Source organism: Oncorhynchus clarkii, chromosome 17 (assembly GCF_045791955.1).
Source record: "Oncorhynchus clarkii lewisi isolate Uvic-CL-2024 chromosome 17, UVic_Ocla_1.0, whole genome shotgun sequence".
Lineage (NCBI taxonomy): Eukaryota > Metazoa > Chordata > Actinopteri > Salmoniformes > Salmonidae > Oncorhynchus > Oncorhynchus clarkii.
In genome coordinates, this window is record NC_092163.1 from 28,629,243 (window position 1) to 28,655,545 (window position 26,303).

Sequence of the window (26,303 nt, forward strand, 5' to 3'; positions counted from 1 at the left end):
TGTCTCTGATAAAGATATTGAAGTAAATTATTCTAATGTATTTAGATGTGACAGATTACAGAAAGGATGAGGAGTGGGCATACATTTCTAATCTAATTTCATGGCATTCCAATCTTAAAATATTTCTGTTCCCAAGAAATTTGAACTCCTGGTTGTAGATGTGGCCATAAACCAGAATATACATTTATTTCTTGCTGGGATTTACTCTGGTTCCACTCTGATTTAGCCACTTTCTGCAGTATTCCTGACCCTGAGTTGGCTTTCGAAAATGTATCTTCAATATTTATTCCTATGGCAGATAAACATGCCCATTTTAAACAATTCAGAGTTAAAGATAGATCGAACTCTTTGTTTTCTTTTGAGTTATATGAGCTCATTCAGATGAGAAATCAGGTCTGGGCCAAAGCAAGAAAAACTGACTCTGTAGTGGACTGACAATCTTTCAGACAATTGAGAAACAGATGTACTATCTTGAATAACAAATATAAATCAAGCTACTTTTTAAGCTCCATCTCTGACTCGGCTGGTGATCCTTCAAACTTTTGGAAAACAGTAAATGCACTTCAACATACAAATTCCTCTTCTTCCTCGACTAAGCAAGTTCTGTCTGGTTTTAACAATATTTTTCTCGTCAGGCTTTTTATTTGAGAAAAACAGTGGTGTCGTTGACCCTGGTCAGTCAATCTGCAAGCCCTCCGCTGACTCGATGGTTAACCCGTCAACTTCTAGTGAATCTTTTCATTTCAACAACTTACTATCTGTGATGTGCTAGATTCCTTGCTGAAAATATATGTAAAAACTCCCCTGGAGCTGATATGCTCAATCAAAAATCAATTTTTTTGCTGCAGCTTTCTGCCCCCCTAAATGCTGAATAATTAACCCATATTTTTACCTCATGATTATATCTGGTACAATCGCCAAGGTGGTGACCCTTGTGACCTAAATAATTATCGGCCTATTTCTAAACCTTCTTGCCAAGCTAAAATATTAGAATCCTTGATTAATTCTCAGCTAAGATCTTTCTTATCTAGGAAATATATTCTAAATGTGCATCAGTCGGGTTTTAGACCAAGTCATAGCACTATCTCTGCTGCATCCCTGGTCATAAAATGTGTGGTTAACTGTATGGATAAAAGGCAACATTGTGCTGCCCTCTTCATTGACCTGTCAAAGGCTTTCGATACTGTTGATCACTCACTGCTAATTCAGAGGCTTTCCTAAATTGGCCTAGACCAGGCTGCATGCAACTGGTTTAAAAATGACTTGACATATAGAACTCAATGTAAGGGTAAGGGGGATACCTAGTCAGTTGTACAACTGAATGCATTCAACTGAAATGTGTCTTCCGAAATTTAACCCAACCCCTCTGAATCAGAGAGTTGTGGAGGGCTGCCTTAATCGACATATACGTCTTCGGCGCCCGGGGAACAGTGGGTTAACTGCCTTGCTCAGGGGCAGATGACAGATGTTTACCTTGTCAGCTTGGGGATTCGATCCAGCAACCTCTAACCAGCCCAACGCTCTAACCACTATGTCCCATCTACTGACGCTGTTAAATACAGTTTCCTGGATATTACGAAAGGTGTCCCAGAGGGGTCGATTCTGGGTCCTGTTCTTTTTACTGTTTACATTAATAATATCGACTTGTATGTCAATAGTTTTTTACCTGCGCTTGTATGCCGACGATACTGTTGTGTATAATATTGCCCCCACGGTTGACCAGGCTCTATCTGAACTACAGTCTGCCTTCATTCTATTACAGAATAGACTGTAATACTTTATTGACCTGAAATTAATACTGAATGCAGGTAAAACTAAGTATATGTTGTTCTCTAAAGCGCAAAAAAAATAAGTGATAATTTAAGCATATGTACTTTGGATGGTGTCCATATTGATCATGTACCTGCTACAAATATCTTGGCATCTAGATAGATGAAAAGCTGTCTTTTAAAAAGCATATTGATGTGTTAGTTAGGTAGCTGAGAATAAAACTGGTCGTCTCTATAGAAAAAGGTCCTGCGTCTTACTAAATAGTAGAAAGCAGATTATTCAGTCGACGTTCCTAGATATATATGAATGCAGCTGCCACTTCATTAAAGCCCTTGGATGCAGTTTATCATAGCGCACTGTGCTTTATTACAGGTGACAATTGTAGTACTCATCACTGCATTCTCTTCCAGAAGGTTTGTTTGCCCTCTTTGATGTCACATAGGTTGATACATTGCTATGTTTTCATTTATAAAGCCCTTTTACTAAAAGTCCCACTGTACCTACAGTTGAAGTCGGAAGTTTACATACACCTTAGCCAAATACATTTAAACTCAGTTTTTCACAATTCCTGACATTTAATCCTAGTAAAAATCCCTGTCTTAGGTCAGTTAGGATCACCACTTTATTTTAAGAATATGAAATGTCAGAATAATAGTAGAAAGAATGATTTATTTCAGCTTTTGTTCCTTTCATCACATTACCAGTGGGTCAGAAGTTTACATTCTCTCAATTAGTATTTGGTAGCATTGCCCTTAACATTTGTAACTTGGGTCAAATGTTTCGGGTAGCCTTCCACAAGCTTCCCACAATACGTTGGGTGAATTTTGGCCCATTCCTCTTGACAGAGCTGGTGTAACTGAGTTTGTTTGTCGGCCTCCTTGCTCACACACACTTTTTCAGTTCTGCCCACAAATGTTCTATAGGATTGAGGACAGGGCTTTGTGATGGCTACTACCTTGACTTTGTTGTCCTTAAGCCATTTTGCCACAACTTTGGAAGTATGCTTGGGGTCATTGTCCATTTGGAAGACCCATTTGCGACCAAGGTTTAACTTCCTGACTGATATCTTGAGATGTTGCTTCAATATATCCACATAATGTTTCTACCTCATGATGCCATCTATTTTGTGAAGTGCACCAGTTCCTCCTGCAGCAAAGCACCTCCACAGCATGATGCTGCCACCCCTGTGCTTCACGGTTGTGATGGTGTTCTTCAGCCTGTAAGCCTCCCCATTTTTCCTGCAAACGTAACGATGGTCATGATGGCCAAACAGTTCTATTTTTTGTTTCATCAGACCAGAGGACATTTCTCCAAAAAGTACGATCTTTGTCACCGTGTGCAGTTGCAAACCATAGTCTGGCTTTTTTTATGGCGGTTTTGGAGTAGTGGCTTCTTCCTTGCTGAGCGGTCTTTCAGGTTATGTCGACATATGACTCGTTTTACTGTGGATATAGATATTTTTGTGCCTTTTTCCTCCAGCACCTTCACAAGATCCTTTGCTGTTGTTCTGGGATTGATTTGCACTTTTCGCACCAAAGTACGTTCATCTCTAGGAGACAGAACGTGTCTTCTTCCTGAGTGGTATGACTGCTGCGTGGTCCCATGGTGTTTATACTTGCGTGCTATTGTTTGTACAGATGAACGTGGTACCTTCAGGCTTTTGGAAATTGCTCTCTAGGATGAACCAGACTTTTGGAGGTCTACAATTTGTTTTCTGAGGTCTTGGCTGATTTCTTTTGATTTCCCCATTATGTCATGTAAAGAGGCACTGAGTAGGAAGGTAGGCCTTGAAATACATCCACAGGTACACCTCCAATTGACTCAAATGATGTCAATTAGCCTATCAGAAGCTTCCAAAGCCACAACATCATTTTCCTGAATTTTCCAAGCTGTTTAAAGGCACAGTCAACTTAGTGTATGTGAACTTCTGACCCACTGGAATTGTGATACGGTGAATTATAAGTGAAATAATCTGTCTGTAAACAATTGTTGGAAAAATTACTTGTGTCATGCACAAAGTAGATGTCCTAACCGACTTGCCAAAACTATAGTTTGTAACAAGATATTTGGGGAGTGGTTGAAAAATGAGTTTTAATGACTCCAACCTAAGTGTATGTAAACTTCCGACTTCAACTGTATCATCATTACTAATCTTTAGACATAAGAGTTACCAGACCCAGTCTCAGAGTTGGCTGATTCTGGAAATTCCTTTGGTCTCTCCTGAGCTTTTAGTTTTCTTGCCCCTTATTTGTGGAACAATAAATTGCAAGAAACACTCTGACCAGTCGAGAGCCTGTGTGAGTCTTCCCTTATCCCTTAACCATTCCCTGACTGTGCCTAAAAAAATAAAAAAAAATAAAAAAAAACCCACTGTAAAGTGAGTTGGAAGTGTAAAAAAAAACTACCTTGGGGTCGCTGACCTCTTAATGTCAACACCAGCGATTCACAGACCCAGCCCATTAAACACTATTTCCTGGACTGTGCTTGACTGCAACTGTCCTCAAAGCATAAATCCCCACCCACCAGTAGAATGAGTTGGAAACCTGAAAAACCACTACCTCACATGCTGACCAGACCGGACACGTTGCGTGCGCGAGCGGCGCAAAATAAATTTAGAAATCCATGTTATTCAATAATTGCACCCACACTCTGCTCGCGCGTGCCAACGAGCGTCTGTGACACCAAGGGCTAAAACAGAAGTCATTCCTATTTCTGACGCAGATTGCGCTGAAAGTCCTGCCTCTCCCATCTCCTCATTGGTTTATAGAAGCAGGTACCCACGTGCCATCTCCTCATTGGTTATTCCTCCACGCGGGTAATTGAAAGACAAACTGTTTTGCCGGTTGTCGTGGTAATACTATGAAAGTGTAGATGCCAATCACCATATAAGTTCAAAGATGAAAAAGCCTGGAAGGAGGAGAGATGACTAGAAACGATTAGGTTGACCGTTTTATGTGTGGATTAATTGGCAGAGTAGAGGAGCTTGTGCATTTCAGGTAAAATAACAACTCAATGTTTATATCCCAGGATAAAATTAGCTAGCAACAGCAAGCTAAGCTAAATAGGACAAATTAGCTAGCAATTGCAAGGTAACTAGCTAAATTGCCATACATGTTTAATGCTTTTCGACCTGTCCCCAAATCAGATTTTGTTTTGATATTTTAACACGCGTGTCGTGATCTCGTTTGGTGTATGGGGACAAAATAAATGTATGCACGATAGCATACGATGGCGCACGCGCACAGCCGGTTTGGGTTCCGTGTAAGGGTAAAAACCACTGACCTCCCAATGTCAACACCAGTGGTTCACAACACCAGTCCTTTAATCATTCCTAACCATTCCTTGACTATGCCTGACCGCAATTATCTTCACAGCATAACAAATTAAGGAAGTCTGAAAAACCACCACCCCAGGGTCAAAACCACTGATCTCCTAATGCTTATACACCAGTACTTCACAATCACATCACAATCCCTCACAAGTCAATTGACTACTCTGCTTTCAAGTCTTTGCCAGCGCTGGCCTCATAGCATTAATTCTTAATGATACAACCCTGATTAGAGTGAATGTGGCTCAGTTGACTGGACAGTACCAGTACCAACCTCCTCCTCGGGTTTCTCCTCCTCCTTGCTGCTCCCCCCGGGCTGTTCCTCGGTCACACTCATCTGGGTGGTTGCAGCTGCCGGGTTCTTACGCCGGATGGATCCGCGGGATGAGTCTGTGATGCTCTGGATCTGCGGAAAGAAGACAAAGAGCTGATTAAAGCATTTCACCCTACTGAGCCAAACTGAACTTAGCCAAGCCAAGCTGTACTGGGCTGGCCTGGTTTCGCATCCATCGTAGTTGCTGGAATCGTGCTAGAGAAGACAAGGAAAAAATGAAATAGGCAAACCAGCACATTTCTGTTCAGGTCAGCCCTATAGTGTGAATTAGACATTGGAGTGCTAATATCATCACAACATGACACATTTATTATTTGGTATTGTCTACATGGAGACAAAACAAGGTTATGAACATTGATGTAAACATTGACATTTTCAGAACATTGTCTGTCAATGTAGACAATTGCATTATGTTTGGGTGCAGCAATACTGTGAGATTAATTCTTTATGATCTTATGTCCTGATCGGTTTACCCAGAATCAGGAAACATATTGGATGTACACACACAGGCTTTATAGTCTCCAGGTTAAATGAAGCATTGAGGATTGGTAATGTCATTACAACATGGTCAATATCGTGTCTGTTTTTCTCTTTATGAAACCAAACCGGCTTTTCAGACATGGTCCATTGATGTGTTGCAAAGGGTAACGTGCAGTAGTGGCATGGTAAGGCAAGACCAAGCTGAATGACTGTTTAATGGATTCCCCGCCTCACTTTTCTCCACACACTGAAAAAATAAGGTAATCTGATGTGTTATTTTTTGGCCAATATATGCGGCTCTTTGTTTATAATGCTCTGTCTGCTCTCCCTTGAGGCTTTCCCAAATTGATGCCCAAGAGACCAAACAGCCTCAGATCACGCGCTCAGATCATGTTCGAGCCTCGGATTGGACAGGGAAACACACACTCTCGTGCAGGCGACTTGCAGATGTTTAATTTCTCTCTCATGCCGTCATGGCTGAAGCCAGAGCAAATTCCTACTATTTATGTGTCCATGTTAAACGTGGGACGTCCCTCATTATAAACAAACAGTAGGTTATTGCACCATTTTGAGATCTGTTAGAAGCGATTAATAGACGAAACAACAATGTAATTTAACCAATTGACTGGCCAAAGATCAGGGCATTCATCAGCAAAGACGCAGTGCAAGCAGTGCAAACCAAATTTAAGTCAAAATGATTGATGAAATAGAAGTGTGTCAGCTGTATGTTGATTTGTGATTCATAATTTACATTTTACCGGTACTACCAGTAGTAGTAGGCCAACCGATAAGTTGTGATGATGCCCAGCAGAGAACAGCTAGCATGTCCATCAAAGTACAGTACATCGCCAGTGGCACGCACACATTTCGTGCAGATCAGTAAGGGGGGGCTTTTCATGGCAGCCAGAAGAGACAATTGAAGGAGGATGCAGTGAGCAAAGTTACTGGTCTCGAATTTAGTCATACTTGCTCAAGATATATATTGATGCTTCTAATTGCGCATGTTATAAACAACATTTTTTTTAGGATTAAAGGTTATACTCTATTGTTGGATTTTTTGTTGCATTTTTTTCAAATGCCGCATTCATTTGGCAGACCTAACTTGATTGACCCTCTTACTATAAGGCCTAGTCTATGAGAGGCCTAATCATATTTGTATGACTATTTTGTTAACGCCTAGGCTATAGAGATGCATTCAGGTAATGAACTCATTATTACGTGTCAACATTTTAATTTGATTACAATTATTTATTGTCAATCATTCTTGAATTTGTTAGGCTATACAAATATGTAGATTAATGACTTGATAATACATTCATAATACATTAATTAATAATACATTACTTTTTTTCCAATAATTTTTGAATATGATAGAATATTGCATTCTATCTATATCCTACATCCTAATGTTCATTAATGTTAATTTGTGTATTAATGAAAATCAGTCTGAAATTGAATTATTTGCCTATTGTTCATGTCCATATAGCCTAGGACAATGTGGTAAAGTGCTGTTATTCCTTATCCACCTATTTATTTATTATTATATATTTTTTTTTTCGCTCGCTCGGCTCACTTTTCTGGGGGGGGAAAAATCCATTAAACAGTGAATCAATTTTATCTGGCCTAAATGTAAAAAATAAAACAAAAGGCTTAATCCATTCTAGTAATTCTGTGTAAAGCGGTACCTCTTTCTAGGGTTGCAAAGGGACGGTATATTACAAGTATACAACCAGAATTTTGGTAACTTTCAAGGATTTTATGTTGTTTATCACAAGATATCACAGGTGTCTGTAATTGTCTCTGCCCCTCTGTGTGGCCTTATCACATGTAAAATAATCAAAGAAGATTATAATATATATATATATATTTATATACTCTTTGTTGTAAATTATTTGTAAATGATTTGTTGCCAAACTGGTGGTAGTTGTGAAAAAAGTCAATTGTTTGAAGTGTTGCAGAGTTTATAGAAAATAATGCAATTGTTGATTAGATACTTTTTTTCATGAATATGTCTATTTTCTCTTGAACCATATGGTCTATCCACTAGAAACTCATGGACAATTTGAACACAGATATACAAAATAAATACTATATATGAATACAGTTTTTAAAAGTATAAATTACCAAAGTTACCATAGATTGCCATAGATGTCCAACAATTTCAGTAACTTTGGTAAATTACCGGTAACTTTGCAACCCTTACCTCTCTCTCTCGCTCCGTCTTGGTCAGGTTGATCTGTTTGAGGATCTGCGATCGCTGTTCCATTACCAGGGTCTTCTCATAGGTGTAGGCTGAGATATCGCTGTCATGCTGAGAGAGAAGGCCTGGGTTAGTGTATTGAGGATGGACAGATACACCAGCTATCCTATGGATGTCATATGGACAACTTTGTGTTTGGTGTCATCAGTCTACTGGATGGACAGCAGCACTGCAAGGGACATGGGAGACAGCAAACACACGTTCATACATAATGCAATGACGATTCATATTATATCAACTATGTAATATGACCCATACAGTCAACGTTCAAGACTCAATTTGGAGTAAACAATTAACAAGTAAACTCCCATTGTGTATGTTTCATCACATGTGAAACGGTCATAGACAGATATGGCATCTTACCATTTCCACCACTTCAACCTCGGCATCGATACGCAGGTGGTAGAGGAAGGTGGTCAGGTCTTTCTTCATCTGGATGCTGTTGTCGTCCATCTGGGCCACAGTGAAGATGCGCATCCTGCACTTCCTCCACACCTATTAGTAGAAAAGACCAGTGGAACCTGCTCATCTATAACCCGTCATACAGTAATCCGCACTTCCTCCATACCTGTCGGTAGGAAAGACCATTGTAACTTGCTCATCTATAACCTGTTATACAGGTTGGGCTCCCGAGTGGCGCAGCGGTCTAAGACACTGCATCTCAGTGCAAGAGGCGTCACTGCAGTTCCTGGTTTGAATCTAGGCTGTATCACAACCGGCCATGATTGGGATCCCATAGGGCGGCGCACAATTGGCCCAGCATCGTCCGGGTTTGGCCGGGGTATGCCGTCATTGTAAATAAGAATTTGTTCTCAACTGACTTGCCTAGTTAAATAAAAAAAATATTTAAAAAAATACAGTATTCTGGTTAGAACCTTCATGATGATGTGTAGAAACTGCGATAGCATGCACATTGATTAGTTAATGCACTGATTGTACAAATGCCCTGCACTATAGTTTTTTAAATGTACATTGCACTTTACTATAGAACTGAGTGCATGACCAGCTATATATTTAAGCAATAAGGCACGAGGAAGTGTGGAATATGAACAATATACCACTGCACAGGGCTGTTCTTATGTACGACACAACGTGGAGTGCCTGGACACAGCCCTTAGCCGAGGTAAATTGTCCGTAAATCACAAACGCCCGAGGTGCCTTATTGCTATTATAAACTGGTTACAAACATAATTAGAACAGTAAAAATACATGTATACGGTTTGATGTGCCATGGCTGTCAGCCAATCAGCATCCAGGGATTGAACCACTGAGTTTATAAATAGAGTTTGGCAATGCGATCCATATCTCAGGGTGGGCGTGTGGTAGGCAGCCTACCTTGTGCTGGCGCAGAAGGAAAGGCAGCAGCATCAGCATGCCTCCATCATGGACAATCCACCAAACATCAATGTGGCCCTCTGAGAAGCGCTCTCCATTGGACGGGAAGGCAGCGATGTTCTTGGGCACCAGCAAGGCTAGGTGAGCGGCTGTGGTCTCCCTAACCAGCTCTACAGGACAGGACAGAGAGGGAAGAGAGGGGATTTAATCTAATATGAGTCTGATGATCACTCAATAACCTTTATGGAAGATCTTGTGAAAATCTGATAGTTCATGTAATATCCTGTATAGGTACAATATGGATTAAAGAAATAATGTTGTGTATAAAAAAACAAAACATAAGGATTATCTTTCATGACATGTCTACAACCTCCCCCAAAGATCCTGATTTAAAGCTCAACCGACAGATCTGATTCAGTGTACGGTGCAAAAATGACCAGAATTTACTTAGAAAAGTAACATGGTAATAAGACAGTAGTAACCTAGATAAATAACGTGTTTGGTTTTCCTACTTGACCATACACCCTTGACCCCCTTTGTGACCCACCGATGAAGTCCCTCCAGGTCTGGTGGTCGTCAGCCTGCTTCCAGTTGCGTGGCCAGCTGACCAGCACCGTGTTGTGCATGAGACCGCCCAGCCCACTGGCCTGGAGCAGGTGGGAGGTGGCGTCGCGCATGTTGGACGAGATGGTGACCTGGCAGAAGCCCTTCACCTTCTCTGTCTCCATCAGCTTACGCAGAGACTGAAGGGGATGGGGGGGTGAGAGAGAGAATGAAGGGCAGAGGAGAGAGGGAGGGAGAGGGGGTGGGATAGTAGAGAGGAGAGGGGATGAAATAGAGTGAGAGCAGTGTAAGGGAACCAACTAAGCCACAGTGGGCAGTAAGGGTCAAAACCTTGCCCAGCAGTTGAAGGGTGAAATGAAGGTGAAATGGACGGTGGTGACACTGATTTTGGTAGGACTTAATTTTAGGTGCTACGCAAGTGTGAACATTGGTACAGAGTCACAGGATCAAGTCTAAATCACTCCAGATCGGAGAGTAGTGAGGTTTGTGTGATATGCAGTGGGATGCCATGAGATCTGCCTAGTACAGTTGAAGTCGGAAGTTTGCATACACTTAGGTTGGAGTCATTAAAACTCGTTTTTCAACCACTCCCCAAATTTCTTGTTACAAACTATAGTTTTGGCAAGTCGGTTAGGACATCTACTTTGTGCATGACACAAGTCATTTTTTCAACAATTGTTTACAGACAGATTATTTCACTTATAATTCACTATATTCCAGTGGGTCAGAAATTCACATACACTGTGCCTTTAAACAGCTTGGAAAATTCTGGAAAATGATGCCATGGCTTTAGAAGCTTCTGATAGGCTAATTGACATCTTTTGAGTCAATTGGATGTGTACCTGTGGATGTATTTCAAGGCCTACCTTCAAACTCAGTGCCTCTTTGCTTGACTTTATGGGAAAATCAAAAGAAATTAGCCAAGACCTCAGAAAAATAATTGTAGATCTCCACAAGTCTGGTTCATCCTTGGGAGCAATTTCCAAACGCCTGAAGGTACGACTTTCATTTGTACAAACAATAGTACGCAAGTATAAACACCATGGGACCACGCAGCCGCCATATCGCTCAGGAAGAAGACACGTTCTGTCTCCTAGAGATGAATGTACTTTGGTGCGAAAAGTGCAACTCAATCCCAGAACAACAGCAAAGGACCTTGTGAAGATGCTGGAGGAAACAGGTACAAAAGTATCTATATCCACAGTAAAACGAGTCTGATATTGACAAAACCTGAAAGGCCGCTCAGCAAGGAAGAAGCCACTGCTCCAAAACCGCCATAAAATAGCCAGACTACAGTTTGCAACTGCACATGGGGACAAAGATCGTACTTTTTGGAGAAATATCCTCTGGTCTGATGAAACAAAAATAGAACTGTTTGGCCATCATGACCATTGTTACGTTTGGACGAAAATGGGGAGGCTTACAAGCTGAAGAACTCCATCCCAACTGTAAAGCACAGGGTTGGCAGCATCATGTTGTGGGGGTGCTTTGCTGCAGGAGGGACTGGTGCACTTCACAAAATAGATGGCATCATGAGGCAGAAACATTATGTGGATATATTGAAGCAACATCTCCAGACATCTGTCAAGAAGTTAAAGCTTGGTCGCAAATGGGTCTTCCAAATGGACAATGACACCAAGCATACTTCCAAAGTTGTGGTAAAATGGCTTAAGGACAACAAAGACAAGGTATTGGAGTGGCCATCATAAAGCCCTGACCTCAATCCTATAGAACATTTGTGGGCAGAACTGAAAAAGTGTGTGCGAGCAAGGAGGCCTAGAAACCTTACGAAGTTACACCAGCTCTATCAGGAGAAATGGGCCAAAATACACCCAACTTACTGTGGAAAGCTTGTGGAAGGCTACCTGAAACATTTGCCCGAAGTTAAACAATTTAAGGGCAATGCTACAAAATACTAATTGAGAGACTTCTGACCCACTGGGAATGTGATGAAAGAAATAAAAGCTGAAATAATAAATTCTCTCTACTATTATTCTGACATTTCAAATTCTTAAAATAAAGTGGTGATCCTAACTGACCAAAGACAGGGAATTTTTACTAGGATTACATGTCAGGAATTGTGAAAAACTGAGTTGAAATATATTTGGCTAAGGTGTATGTACAGTTCTGACTTCAACTGTATCTAACCTGCTCTGCCCGCTGGGCCTGGGGGTGGTTCTCCAGGTAGGTGCCTGCCAAGGCAGTGCCCACAATGGTCAGCCCTTTGCCCGCTTTCAGCTGATTGGTCAGCGAGAGCAGGCGAGGCTGCTCCACGTTCTGCTCCACGTCCGTACTGACCAACACTAGCAGCTGAGGCCTTGAGTGAGACAGAGGGAGTCACGGAAGGGAGGAAGGAAGGAAGGAAGGAAGGAAGGAAGGAAGGAAGGAAGGAAGGAAGGAAGGAAGGAAGGAAGGAAGGAAGGAAGGAAGGAAGGAAGGAAATAATAGGAGAAAGGGTTTCAACGTGTTGCTTTGGCAAAACAAAAATGTATACTTCCGTCATTCCAGAGTTAAATTTTGAGTTGAATTTAAAGTGTAGCACAGAGATTTGAAAGATTGAAAGGGAGAGTAAGGTGACAAAGAGAAAGAGAGGAAGTAAGAGTAGAGGTGAGAAAGGTAGAGAACAAGTGAAAAAAAGAGAGAAAAAAGCAAGGAAGAGTGCACTGAGGTTATCAGTGCACAGACGAGAATGTCTGTAAAAGTATTATTGTCTGTACCATGACAGTAGCTCAAAATGAATTAAATGGAACGCTCCACATGCACAGACATGTTGTTCATTTCAATGTTAATTAGATATGTGACACGAAATGGCCTGTGTAGCTTATTTGTGTGGGTTTATCTGTGTACACTGCAGACCTAGGTTAAATGACTATTTTAGGTATTTTAATAACATTTTATTACATTTCAAAACAAATATTCAGATAAGCTTCTGTTGAAAAGACAAGTAGTTGAATATTGGAATGTATTTGAAAACACTATTTGGAAAGTATGTGTTACCATTAATTCAAATACATATTGTTGGAAGTATTTGAAAGACAGTATTTTCAAAAAAATATTGTAACTTAGTGTTATTATTATTGTTATTTGGTTTGTTTTTGAAAATAGTTATGAATGTACACTGTCACGAATCCCCCCCGGTACTGCTGTTCATTCCGTTCACCAGCTCTGGAGGTCTACGTCACCAGCCTTCTAGGCGTCGCTGAACTGGATTAATGAATATGATGTCAGTTCGGTTGTCATCTGAGACATTCCCATCAATGATAGGATGACATAAACTCTACAGTGGAAAGTCTACACATCAGAGTTATCGGATTCACATGGAATTGTTGTTTATTTTAAATGTTTGAATATAAAATGATTGGTGAAGAGATTAAATGTAATTTTAGCTTCCAAATGAGAGATTTGGGTTTTCATAAGGTTAGGGCCCTGCTCAATCAGTGGCCCGCCCTTGTGAAGAGACATGGGTTATAAATCTTTTCAGACACACCCTTCTCGCTCCACTATATAAAGCCTTGATGAAAATGTAACCTCCTGTTCCTAGGATGTGAAGACGACGGTCCGATGTCAGAATGGTTCAGATAATAACTACAGAACGAAGCCAACCTCAGCGTGAGCTTTGGTTGTGAATGGTATGAACTTTGAACTCTTTTTCACTACAGAAGTGATACTTCCTAGCTGTTGAGTTAGCCACAGCAGCTGCAAAAACGGCGTTACAACGACGTTACTACAACGTATCCAATTGACCACCAGAGACATTCTTCAAAGGACAAAGGACTCGGTTTGGCAACAAGGCCGTCCATCTACCACCAACCTACCGAAGCGCAGCCCAGAGTAAATATTTATTGCATTTTCCTTTTCCAAATGGGTGGTAATTTAGAATGCATAAGATACTGTATTTACGATAGCACAGCTTCTCCCTTTGTCCCTCAGTCTTCCCGCTCTTTCACTCAAACCCAGCCCCTTTTATTTTGTGTAACCAGCTATCACATCTGTTCCGCCCGCTAGGGACGTTTTCCTTTATGACGTAATTTGTGATCAAGATATGATTCATTCTTTGTATATGTAATTCTGTTAGGTATTTAGTAAATAAATTGCTGATTCAACTTGTTAGCCAGGGTTCGTGAAGATACCCAAGAATTTACAACGATTAATATTGACTGTTATTGATGTAAAATATTACTAAGTCTTTAAGAGTTTATTCGGAAGATAACAGCTTTATAAATATTATTTAGTGGTGCCCCGACTCTCTAGTTAATTACATTTACATGATTAGCTCAATCAGGTAATATTAATTACGGAGAAAGGATTTTATAGAATAGCATGTCATATCACTTAATCCGGCATAGCCAAAGACACGACAGTGTGCACGTCCCACCTCCAGTTTTTGGTGTGCGCCGGCCCCTCGTCCAGCCTCATCAGAGCATATCGGGCGGCGCTGAGAGAAATGCCTCGTATCCCATCACCCCACTCTTTCTCCGCCCTGTCACACAATCAAACACCAGGGTTATATCATTCAATCATGTCACAACTAATGGTATTACATAGTTATTGTTACACCATTAACAGCCTAATAACTAGGCCTATGTGTTATTACATGTCTATTACAAATTAAAATGACGATATTATAATATTATTATTTATACTGCACAGGCTTCGAACACATCTACATTTCTAACCTATTTTCACCGTTTGGTAGGCTATCGGTTTAGGGAGTCATAAGAATTGTGTGAGCATGGGTCTTTAAAAAACTTAGCTTAAAAATGTGTTTAAAAATCAGTCATCGCTGCAAAAGTCTGCTTTATAGCATCTCTTCCTACAGACAGAATGCTAAGTCGTTGTTGGCCAAGCTCTGTTTTCAACCAGCTTTACCATCAAGTAATGTAATTGCAACCCAAGCCATTGTCTCAGCACAGCAAGCCATAACACTAAATTGTCCAAACAGTGGAAACCCCAATCGACACATTTCCCCTTTAACTGGCTTGACTGAATGATGGTTGATAGGATTTTAACCCCCCCCCCCTCCCAATACACAGACACCACAAACACACACAAACACACAGCCAGCAAATCCAATCTGTCTCATGGGTCACGCTACACTCACCCATGGAACTCAATATACTTGTAGATACTGCCAGCGATCACCATGGCAACAATGGCATAGAACCAGGAACAGATGAACATGAGCGATAGACACAGACTCATGCCCAGGAAGGACAGGGCCCTGTAAAGAGACACAAACAGAGAAAGGATTAGATACACACATGTACCGAATGCACACACACACATGCACATACACATGCAGACATACATATACATTAAACAGTATAAAAACAGACGCACGCATGTATATGAGTGTGTGTGTGTGTGTGCGCGCGTGCGTCTCAACTCCAATTCTTGGTGTGCGCTGGCTCCTCCTTCAGCCTCATCAGAGCATATCAATACAGTTTGATGCGGCTGGACGAAGGGCCGGCGCACACCAAGAACTGGAGGTGAGAAGTGCGTGCACACACACACACGTTCAAGGCCCTTGTATCATCTCTAAGGATGAGTTCCTTTGATGGGATTTTGTGGGACTCACCAGTGATAGAACTTGAAGCGTGGCCTCCAGTTAGGCGTCCTCAGGAGGGTTTGCAAGGCACAGGCCAGGTTCACAAACATGTAGCACATCAGAAAGAACCTACATAACAGAAACAAAGCCTTCAGCCATGGCAAAAAAGCAAGAGAGACAACAATGTTGCTTACATACATTTTCTGTTTATTTGGAAACATGTCTATAAGGCACCAATTACTCGCTTATTACTCGCTTATAAGCTGCTTATAAGCTTTTAACCAAATAAAAACCATTCTCAGATGTTACTATAGTAAATCATAGCCTTACATACTGACGTTACATACTGACGCAAAATGTAGAGTGCAATTGTTGGTTCAGGATTTTTTTTAAATGGGGGGGGGGGTCTGAATACTTAAGTAAATGTGATATAATTAGAGAGATTTTTTTTTTCAGACACAGTTTTTGCTTTGTCAGTATTTGGGTATTGTGTGTAGATTGATGAGGGGGAAAAATGTGAATACATTTTCAAATAAGGCTGTAACCTAACAAAATGTGGAAAAAGTCAAAGGGTCTAAATACTTTCCAAAGAGGTGAAACCCCTCCCCCTCCAATACAGCCACTGATTAACAAGTCACAAAAACAAGTCACAAATCGCCCTGCCCCTTGATCGTTGTTGATGTGTCAACAATCATCTGCAAGTTATGAGCAGTCAGCACAAACATGTAGCTAAGCAGTTCACACACCAAGTAGGCTACTGGGAAGACAGGCAGCACTTAATGTATATGGCCCTAGCTGGGCAAAAAGGCAGTACTAGACAACAGATAAAGACAAAAATTATACTTATCACGGTCCTGCTTTAGAAAACATGCAGCTTATAAAGGCTTCATAAATCCTTCATAAAGCCTTCCTAAACATTACATAAATGTACCACAAATCATCTATAACCCTATGTCATGCTCTATAAAGGGTTCATAAATGTGGGATAACTGTGTGAACATAATCAAATCAAATTGTATTAGTCACATGTGCCGAATACAACAGCTAGACCTTACAGTGAAATGCTTACTTACAAGCCCCTAACCAACAATGCAGTTTAAAACGGATAAGAATAAGAAATAAAAGTAACAAGTAATTAAAGAGCAGCAGTAAAATAACAATAGCGAGACTATACACAGGGGATACTGGTACAGAGTCAATGTGCAGAGGATCCAGTTTGTTGAGGTAATGTGTACATGTAGGTAGAGTTATTAAAGTGACTATGTATAGATGATAACAACAGAGAGTAGCAGTGGTGTAAAAGAGTGGGGGCAATGCAAATAGTCTGGGTAGCCTTTTGATTAGATGTTCAGGAGTCTTATGGCTTGGGGTTAGAAGCTGTTTAGAAGCCTCTTGGACCTAGACGTGGCGCTCCGGTACCGCTTGCCGTGCGGTAGCAGAGAACAGTCTATGACCAGGGTGGCTGGAGTCTTTGACAATTTTTAGGGCCTTCCTGACACTGCCTGGTATAGAGGTCCTGGATGACAGGAAGCTCGGCCACAATGATGTATTGGGCCGTTCGCACTACACTCTGTAGTGCCTTGCGGTCGGTTGCCATACCAGGCAGTGATGCAACCAGTCAGGATGCTCTCGATGATGCAGCTGTAGAACCTTTTGAGGATCTGAGGACCCGTGCCAAATATTTTCAGTCTCCTGGGGAGGAAAAGGTTTTGTCATGCCCTCTTCACGATTGTCTTGGTGTGCTTGGACCATGTTAGTTTGTTGGTGATGTGGACACCAAGGAACTTGAAGCTCTCAACCTGCTCCACTGCAGCCCGGTCGATGTAGTCCACAGTCATCTCCTTTGTCTTGATCACGTTGAGGGAGAGGTTGTTGTCCTGGCACCACACCACCAGGTCTCTGACCTCCTCCCTATAGGCTGTCTTGTCATTGTCAGTGATCAGGCCAGTGTTGTGTCATTGGCAAACAATGATGGTTTTGGAGTCGTTCCTGACCTTGCAGTCATGAGTGAACAGGGAGTACAGGAGGGGGCTGAGCACGCACCCCAGAGGGGCCCCTGTGTTGAGGATCAGCGTGGCGGATGTGTTGTTGCCTACCCTTACCACCTGGGGGCAGCCATTCAGGAAGTCCAGGATCCAGCTACAGAGGGAGGTTTTTAGTCCCAGGGTCCTTAGCTTATTGATGAGCTTTGAGGGCACTGTGTTGAACGCTGAGCTGTAGTCAATGAATAGCATTCTCACATAGGTGTTCCTTTTGTCCAGGTGGGAAAGGGCAGTGCAGCAGTGCAACAGAGAGGGCGGTATGCAAATTGGAGTGGGTCTAGGGTTTCTGGGATAATGGGTTTGATGTGAGCCATGACCAGCCTTTCAAAGCTTTTCATGGCTACAGACTTCAGTGCTATGGGTCGGTAGTCATTTAGGCAGGTTACCTTAATGTTCTTGGGCACAGGCACTATGGTGGTCTGCTTAACCCTTGTGTAGGGTAAAAAATGACCCGCCTTCACTAAACCCCTAAAATAAAGCAGCTTAATTGAATTTTAAACCCCAAATCTATTTTGCATGAAGGAACAACCTGTCATTCATCACAAACTTTATGAATATCTGGGTTTTCCCTCTTCCCAATGCAGAAAGTCTGCATTTAATCAGTGGACACCACTTGTTTTTATTACAACACATCTGTGATAATTGTTTTCTTGACTAAAGTAGAGGTTTATTATTATTGTTATTATTGCTAAAGGTCCTGCATAGGTGTAAACATATTTTTTTAAATCACTTGTATAGCCTAAGAAAGTAGCAGAAATGTGCAGAAAGTAGTTTTGAATGCATTTTATTGAAGGGAAACAATAACATTCTTGAACTTTTTTGGCAACATAGTGATATATTCTTATATACTGTACAATGAGGAATTCAACTACCAAATACTAGTACTTTTTAACCATTGCCCCCACCCACAAGGTGTATAAAAAACAACAGTAAATAAAAATAAAATAAGATAATTGATGCAAAACAAAAACGTGAAGAACATAAATCAATCAACTCTAATTAGCACATGTAGGACAGTATGTGTCACGTTCACTGTCTTCAAACTCCCTGTCATAGATGAGCCAAGGCGCAGCGTGCATGTAATTCCACATCATTAATAAAGTAAAAACTTCACAAAAAACAAGGTCAGGGTGTGACAGTACCCCTCCCACCCCCAAATGTGTGGACTCTGGCCGCAAAACCTGACTCTATAGGGGAAGGTCCGGTTGGGCATCTATCCTCGTGGCGGCTCCGGTTCAGGACGTAGCCCCCGTTCCGCATGCTGATCCCTCCACTTCCATGGAACCGGACCATGGATCGTCGCAGGAGACTCTGGACCGTGGATCGTTGCCGGAGGAACCGGACCGTGGATCATCGCCGGAGGCTCTGAACTGGGAACCCCCGCTGGAGGCTCCGGACTGCAGACTGTCGCTGGAGGCTCTGGACTAGGGATCGTCGTTGGAGGCTCCGGACTGGGAACCGTCGTTGGAGGCGCCGGACTGGGGACTGTCGCTGGAGGCTCCGGACTAGGGATCGTCGTTGGAGCCTCCGGACTGGGGACTGTCGTTGGAGGCTCCGGATTGGGGACCGTCGTTGGAGGCTCCGGACTGGGGACCGTCGTTGGAGGCTCCGGACTGGGGACCGTCGCTGGAGGCTCCATGCCCTGAATTTTCACTGCAGGCTCCGGGCCATGGACCATCACCGGAGGCTTCGTGCCATGGATTATCACTGGAGGCTTCGTGCTATGGATCATCACTACAGGCTCCGGGCCATGGATCATCACTGGAGGCTTCGTGCCATGGATCATCGCTACAGGCTCCGGGCCATGGATCATCACTGGAGGATTCGTGCCATGGATCATCACTACAGGCTCCGGGCCATGTAGTATGATTCGATCTTAGTCCTGTATTAACGCTTTGCCTGTTTGATGGTTTGTTAGAGGGCATAGCGGGATTTCTTATAAGCTTCTGGGTTAGAGTCCCGCTCCTCGAAAGCGTCAGCTCTAGCCTTTAACTCTGTGCGAATGTTGCCTGTAATCCATGGCTTCTGGTTGGGGTATGTACGTAGGGTCACTGTGGGGACAACGTCATCAATGCACTTAATGATGAAGCCAATGACTGATGTGGTGTACTCCTCAATGCCATCGGAGGAATCCCGGAACATATTCCAGTCTGTGCTAGCAAAACAGTCCTGTAGCTTAGTGTCTGCTTCATCTGACCACTTTTTTATTGATCTAGTCACTGGTGCATCCTGCTTTAATTTTTGCTTGTAAGCAGGATTCAGGAGGATATAATTATGGTCAGATTTGCCAAATGGAGGGTGAGGGAGAGCTTTGTATGCGTCTCTGTGTGTGGAGTAAAGGTGGTCCAGAGTTTTTTTTTCCTCTGGTTGCACATTTAACATGCTGATAGAAATTTGGTAAAACATATTTAAGTTTCCCAGCATTAAAGTCCCCGGCTACTAGGAGTGCCGCCTCTGGGTCAGCGTTTTCTTGTTTGCTTATGGCGGAATACAGCTCATTCAATGCTGTCTTAGTGCCAGCCTCTGACTGCGGTGGTATGTAAACAGTTACGGAAAATACAGATAAACACTCTTGTTAGATAGTGTAGTCTACAGCTTATCATGAGATACTCTACCTCAGGTGAGCAATAGCTCGAGACTTCCTTAGATATCATGCACCAGCTGATATTTAGAAAAAATACATAGTCCACCTCCCCTTGTCTTACAGACGCCGCTGTTCTGTCCAGCATATAACCAGCTAGCTGATAGTGTTGTCGTTCAGCCACGACTCCGTGAAGCATAAGATATTAGTTTTGGATGTCCCGTTGGTAGTTTAATCTTCCGCATAGGTCATCGATTTTATTCTCCAAAATTGTACGTTTGCTAGCAGAATGGAAGAAAGTGGGGGTTTATTCGTTCGCCTACACATTCTCAGAAGGCAGCCTGCCCTCTGGCCCCTTTTTCTCCGCCTCCTCTTCATGCAAATCCCAGGGATCTGGGCCTGTTCCCAAGAAGGCAGTATATCATTCGCGTCGGGCTTGTCAGACTCGTTAAAGGGAAAAAAGGATTCTGCCAGTCCGTGGTGAGTAATCGCAGTCCTGATGTCCAGAAGTTATTTTCGGTCATAAGAGACGGTAGCGGCAACATTATGTACAAAATAAGTAAAAAAATTAGTTACAAACAACACAAATAAACTAGCAAAAAAACACAATCGTTGGGGACACGTAAACGTCAGCCTTCTTCTCTGGCACCATTGTTACCACCGATGTCAAATGTGAAAAAACCCACTTTGTCAAATATGACATAAAGCTGTGTTTTATAAAGGCTTATAAAGGCTTTATTGAGGCTTCACAAAGCATTTATAAACTTGTCATGCATCTTGGCAGAGCATTGCAATGCCAGGATAGTGGGTTATATTCCCGGGACCACCCCATACGTAAACATGTTTGCATGCATGACTGTAAGTTGCTGTGGATAAAAGCGTCTGCTAAATTGTATATATTATATTATATTTCTAGGATGGCTCAACCTTTTTTCCTCCACTGCATTGCCAATATTGGATCAGACCTCAACTTTCCACAAAATGCTGTGCTAAAGGATGACACACACTCTAAAGTGCAATCATGCACAGCTCAAAAACATAGGTAGGGCCTTATAAAATATGTTAAAATTCCCAAATTCCGTTTTCTCGGTTGAGGTTTTACAGGTTTTAGATTCCCCCCCAAAATGCTGGTTTCCACACACTTTGATTTTCTGTGTTCAGAACAATGCTTAAACCACATCAGAGGACAACGTTTGAGGTCTGGGAAAAATGTAACAAACCTTTTTGAGTGTAGTTGCCTTTTAATTCAGTGTGCATGCCCTTCACTGTTGTTTGGTTAGCTGTGTTTCTGCAGAGCAGTAAGTGCACATGTGATGAGTTTGCAAATCACTGCCCACTTGTGGTGCCACTTGACAGCAAAAAAACAAGTAAGTTAACCTTTATTCATTCATCATATTCATTGAAATTTAAATTAGTTTGTAGTAGTTAAATGTTGAGTTCGATTACATAGCTACCTCCAACGTTATTTTAAATAATTTCAGTGACTTCACAGCAATTGCTAGCTAGCTAGCTAAAGAACATTTGTCTAGATAGCAGTCTCAGCTAAATAATAAATCCCCCTAGATTCAGCAACATCTCATAGTCATGTCATGAGATTTGTAAATTAAAGAGGAATATAATAATATGAATCAAATGGAGTTTCCCATCTCCCCAAAGCACAGAAATGCCCGTATCCAGGTGGTGTGAAAAAGGCAGTTCCTAAAAGACCTGCTAACTTTTAGGCAGAGAGGCAAGAACCAATCTTCCACCAGCTCAAGAACAAGCTACACTGTTCACAGCCCTGTGTAATGTTCAATGTAATTGCATTTCTGGACTTTTTTAAACTTAATGTATGTGTATTGTTTAAACATAGAAAAATAAAAGGACATGTATGGTTTAAATGTTTATTTGATTTAGCTGTTAGTGATAATTCCTACTTGTTAATACATTTGTGTCAACATCATTAAGCCTTTATGTACAGTACCAGTCTACATTTCTGGACACACCTACTCATTCCAGGGTTTTTCTTTATTTTTTACTATTTTCTACATTGTAGAATAATAGTGAAGACATCAAAACTATGAAATAACACATATGGAATCATGTAGTAAACAAAAAGTGTTAAATAAATCAAAATATATTTTATATTTGAGATTTTTCATAGTAGCCACCCTTTGCCTCGATGACTGCATTGCACACACTTGGCATTCTCTCAACCAGCTTCATGAGGTACCAGCGTCACCTGGAATGCATTTCAATTAACAGGTGTGTCTTGTATAAGTTAATTTGTGGAATTTCTTTCCTTCGTAATGCGATTGAGCCAATCAGTTGTGTTGTGACAAGGTAGGGGTGGTATAAAGAAGATAGCCCTATTTGGTAAAAGACCAAGTCCATATTATGCCAAGAACAACTCAAATAAGCAAAGAGAAACAACACTCCATCATTACTTTAAGACATGAACAAGAACTTTGAAAGTTTCTTCAAGTGCAGTCGCAAAAACCATCTAGCGCTATGATGAAACTGGCTCTCACGAGGACCGCCACAGGAATGGAAGACCGAGAGTTACCTCTGCTGCAGAGGATAAGCTCATTAAAGTTACCAGCCTCAGAAATTGCAGCTGAAATTGCAGCTGAAATAAGAGTTCAAGTAACAGACACATCTCAACATCTCAACATCAACTGTTCAGAAGAGACTCTGTGAATCAGCCCTTCATGGTCGAATTGCTGAAAAGAAACCACTACTAAAAGACACCAATAAGAAGAGGAGACTTGCTTAGGCCAAGAAACACCAACAATGGACATGAAATGGAAATCTATCCAAATCTGAGATTTTAGTCTTTTCGTTTTTTTGGTTCTCTGCATGTGTGATGGTGCTTTGCTGGTGACACTGTCTGTGATTTATTCAGATTTCAAGGCACACTTAACCAGGATGGCTACCACAGTATTCTGCAGCGATACACCATTCCATCTGGTTTGAATTCAGTGGGACTATAATTTGTTTATCAACTGGACAATGACCCAACACACCTCCAGGCTGTATAAGGCCTATTTGACCAAGAAGGAGAGTGATGGAGCGCTGCATCAGATGACCTGGCCTCCACAATCACCCGACCTCAACCCAATTGAGATGGTTTGGGATGAGTTGGACTGCAGAGTGAAGGAAAAGCAGCCAACAAGCGCTCAACATATGTGGGAACTCCTTCAAGACTGTTGGAAAAGATTTCAAGGTGAATCTGGTTGAGAGAATGCCAAGAGTGTGCAAAGAGTGGCTAGTTTTTTTTTTTTACACTTTTTTCATTACTACATGATTCCATATGTGTTATGTCATAGTTTTGTTGTCGCTATTATTCTACAGTGCAGAAAATAGCAAAAATAAAGAAAGACCCTTGAATGAGTAGGTGTGTCCAAACTTTTGACTGGCACTGTATATGTAATGAATGACCAAAAGTGTCTGACTTCATAATAAGTATAGCATCATATGATACAAGACATTTATGTGTTATAAATGACCAAAGGGGTCTGACTTTAAAGTGATTACAGCGTCATGCAATATAGAGTCTTTATGGATGTGTTATGAATGGCTGAAGGTGTCTCACTTCAAACAAAGTATTCGTATTCCTCTTCTGTTCTGCTGGAGACCAGGGCTTGACTACAACCTGTTACAATGGTGCCAACATTTTGTGGCTGATCTTTCAGCGGGGGGGAAGGTGAATGTGTCAAAGACCTGACTGGGCCCAGCACCACATGGTATGGCTTGTTATATTGTTGTGTCAAAGACCTGACTGGGCTTAGCACCGCAAGGTATGGCTGGTTATATTGTTGTGTCAAAAACCTGCCTAGGCCCTTCACTGCATGGTATGGCTCATTATATTGTTGTGTGTGTGTTTGTGTACTGAGGAACATGTAACTTACTTCCAGAAGAAAGACCCTTTCAATTTCCTTATCAAGATTAGTGTTTCTTGGTCTAACGTCGTCACCAGGCTATTGCGCACACAGCACATACGTATAAGCCTGGGATATCAAGCATTCAAACTTGGCCTTAGTCGGAGTGATCATAGAATTAATCTGGAGCGACCTTACTGAGTAAAGTACACTATATAGCCAAAATATGTGGACACCCCTTCAAATTTGTGGACTCTGCTTTTTCAGCCACATCCGCTGCTGGCAGGTGTATAAAATCGAGCATACAGCCATGCAATCTCCATAGACAAACATTGGCAGTAAAATGGCCTTACTGAGGAGTTCTGTGACTTTCAACGTGGCACTGTCATAGGATGCCACCTTTCCTGACTAGAGCTGCCCTGGTCAACTGTTAGTGCTGTTATTGTGAAGTGGAAAAATCTAGGAGCAACAACGGCTCAGCCACGAAGTGGTAAGCCACACAAGCTCACAGAACAGGACCGCAGAGTGCTGAAGTGAGCAGCATGTGAAAATTGTTTGTCCTCGGTTGCAACACTCACTACTGAGTTCCAAACTGCCTCTGGAAGCAACGTCAACATAAGAACTTTTTGTCGGGAGCGTCATGAAATGGGTTTCCATGGCCGAGCAGCTGTACACAAGCCTAAAATGACCATGTGCAATGCCAGGTGTCAGCTGGAGTGGTGTAAAGCTCGCCGCCATTGGACTCTGGAGCAGCGGAAATGCCTTCTCTGGAGTGATGAATCACGCTTCACCATTTCGATTTTAAACCTAACCATAACTAATGAAGGCCAAGTTTTATGTGTTGGTCCACTAGACCGCCCGTGCATCTGGGTAGAAGTGTCTGGGAATGAGATTAGGTGTAATGTGACGAACATGACTTCACTTTAGAGCGTGTTCCATCCTTCAGCACATGTCCCCCTTTATAAAGCACATGTTTATTTCACATTCGAAACAGTGGGTTATGTCACATTTGACATTGGTGATTATGTCACACAGTTATGCCAGATTTATGAACCCTTTATAAAGCATGACCTACTGTTACAGATGCTTTGTAACACATTTATGTGGTTCTTATGAAGACATTATGAAGACTTTAGGAAGCCTGTATAAGCAGAACGTGATTAAAAGCGGGATCATTTATCAGGAGTCCTCTAGCTATACTGTTAGTGAGCATTTCTCCTTTGCCAAGATAATCCATCCACCTGACAGGTGAGGCATATCGAGAAGTTGATTAAGCACCATGATCATATACACAGGTCATTCTAAAATGTGCAGGTTATGTCACACCACACAATGCCACATGTTTTGTCTCAAGTTTTGAGGGAGCGTGCAATTGGCATGCTGACTGCAGGTATGTCCACCAGAGCTTTTGCCAGAGATTTTGAATGTTAATTTCTCTACCAACGTTGTTTTAGAGATTTTGGCAGTATGTCCAACCGGCCTCACAACCGCAGACCATGTGTAATCGCGCCAGCCCAGCTTCTTCAACTGCGGGAACGTCTGAGACCAGCCCCCTGGACAGCTGATGAAACTGTGGGTTTGCACAGCCAAAGAATTTCTGCACAAACTATCAAAAAACGTTTCAGGGAAGCTCATCTTCGTGCTCGTCGTCCTCACCAGGATCTTGAACTGACTGCAGTTCGGTGTCGTAACCGACTTCAGTGGGCAAATGCTCACCTGCTGATGTCAACATTGTGAACACAGTGCCCCATGGTGGCAGTGGGGTTATGGTATGGGCAGGACAACGAAAACAACAATGCAGAGTGCAGAGAGATACCGTGACGAGATCCTGAGGCCCATTGTCGTGCCATTCATCTGCCACCATCACCTCATGTTTCAGCATGATAATGCATGTCGCAAGGATCTGTACAAAATTCTGGGAAGTTGAAAATGTCCCAGTTCTTCCATGGCCTGCATCCTCACCGGAGCATGTTTTGGATGCTCTGGATCGACGTGCACGACAGAGTGTTCCAGTTGCCGCCAATATCCAGCAACTTCACACAGCCATTGAAGAGGAGTGGGACAACATTGCACAGGCCACAATCAACAGCCTGTGTCGCGCTGTATGAGGCAAATCATGATCGCACCAGATACTAACTGGTTTTCTGATCCACACCCCTATTTTTTTTATGTATCTGTGACCAACAGATGCATATCTCTAT

General features: G+C 42.0%; 1 protein-coding gene across 2 annotated transcripts in view; it reads right to left on the reverse strand.

The window, feature by feature from the left end:
* The window catches only part of LOC139370672 (solute carrier family 12 member 5-like), a 301,182-nt gene that overhangs the window by 22,226 nt on the left and 252,653 nt on the right, over positions 1 to 26,303 (reverse strand). For both annotated transcript variants that reach the window (XM_071110290.1, XM_071110289.1), the window contains exons 14-22: positions 15,650 to 15,748; positions 15,173 to 15,292; positions 14,447 to 14,551; positions 12,220 to 12,388; positions 10,055 to 10,250; positions 9,508 to 9,677; positions 8,536 to 8,667; positions 8,116 to 8,223; positions 5,373 to 5,504 (exon numbers count right to left, since the gene is read on the reverse strand). In XM_071110290.1, coding sequence (XP_070966391.1) covers positions 5,373 to 5,504; positions 8,116 to 8,223; positions 8,536 to 8,667; positions 9,508 to 9,677; positions 10,055 to 10,250; positions 12,220 to 12,388; positions 14,447 to 14,551; positions 15,173 to 15,292; positions 15,650 to 15,748 — 1,231 coding nt within the window. The remainder of the gene's footprint in view (positions 1 to 5,372; positions 5,505 to 8,115; positions 8,224 to 8,535; positions 8,668 to 9,507; positions 9,678 to 10,054; positions 10,251 to 12,219; positions 12,389 to 14,446; positions 14,552 to 15,172; positions 15,293 to 15,649; positions 15,749 to 26,303) is intronic.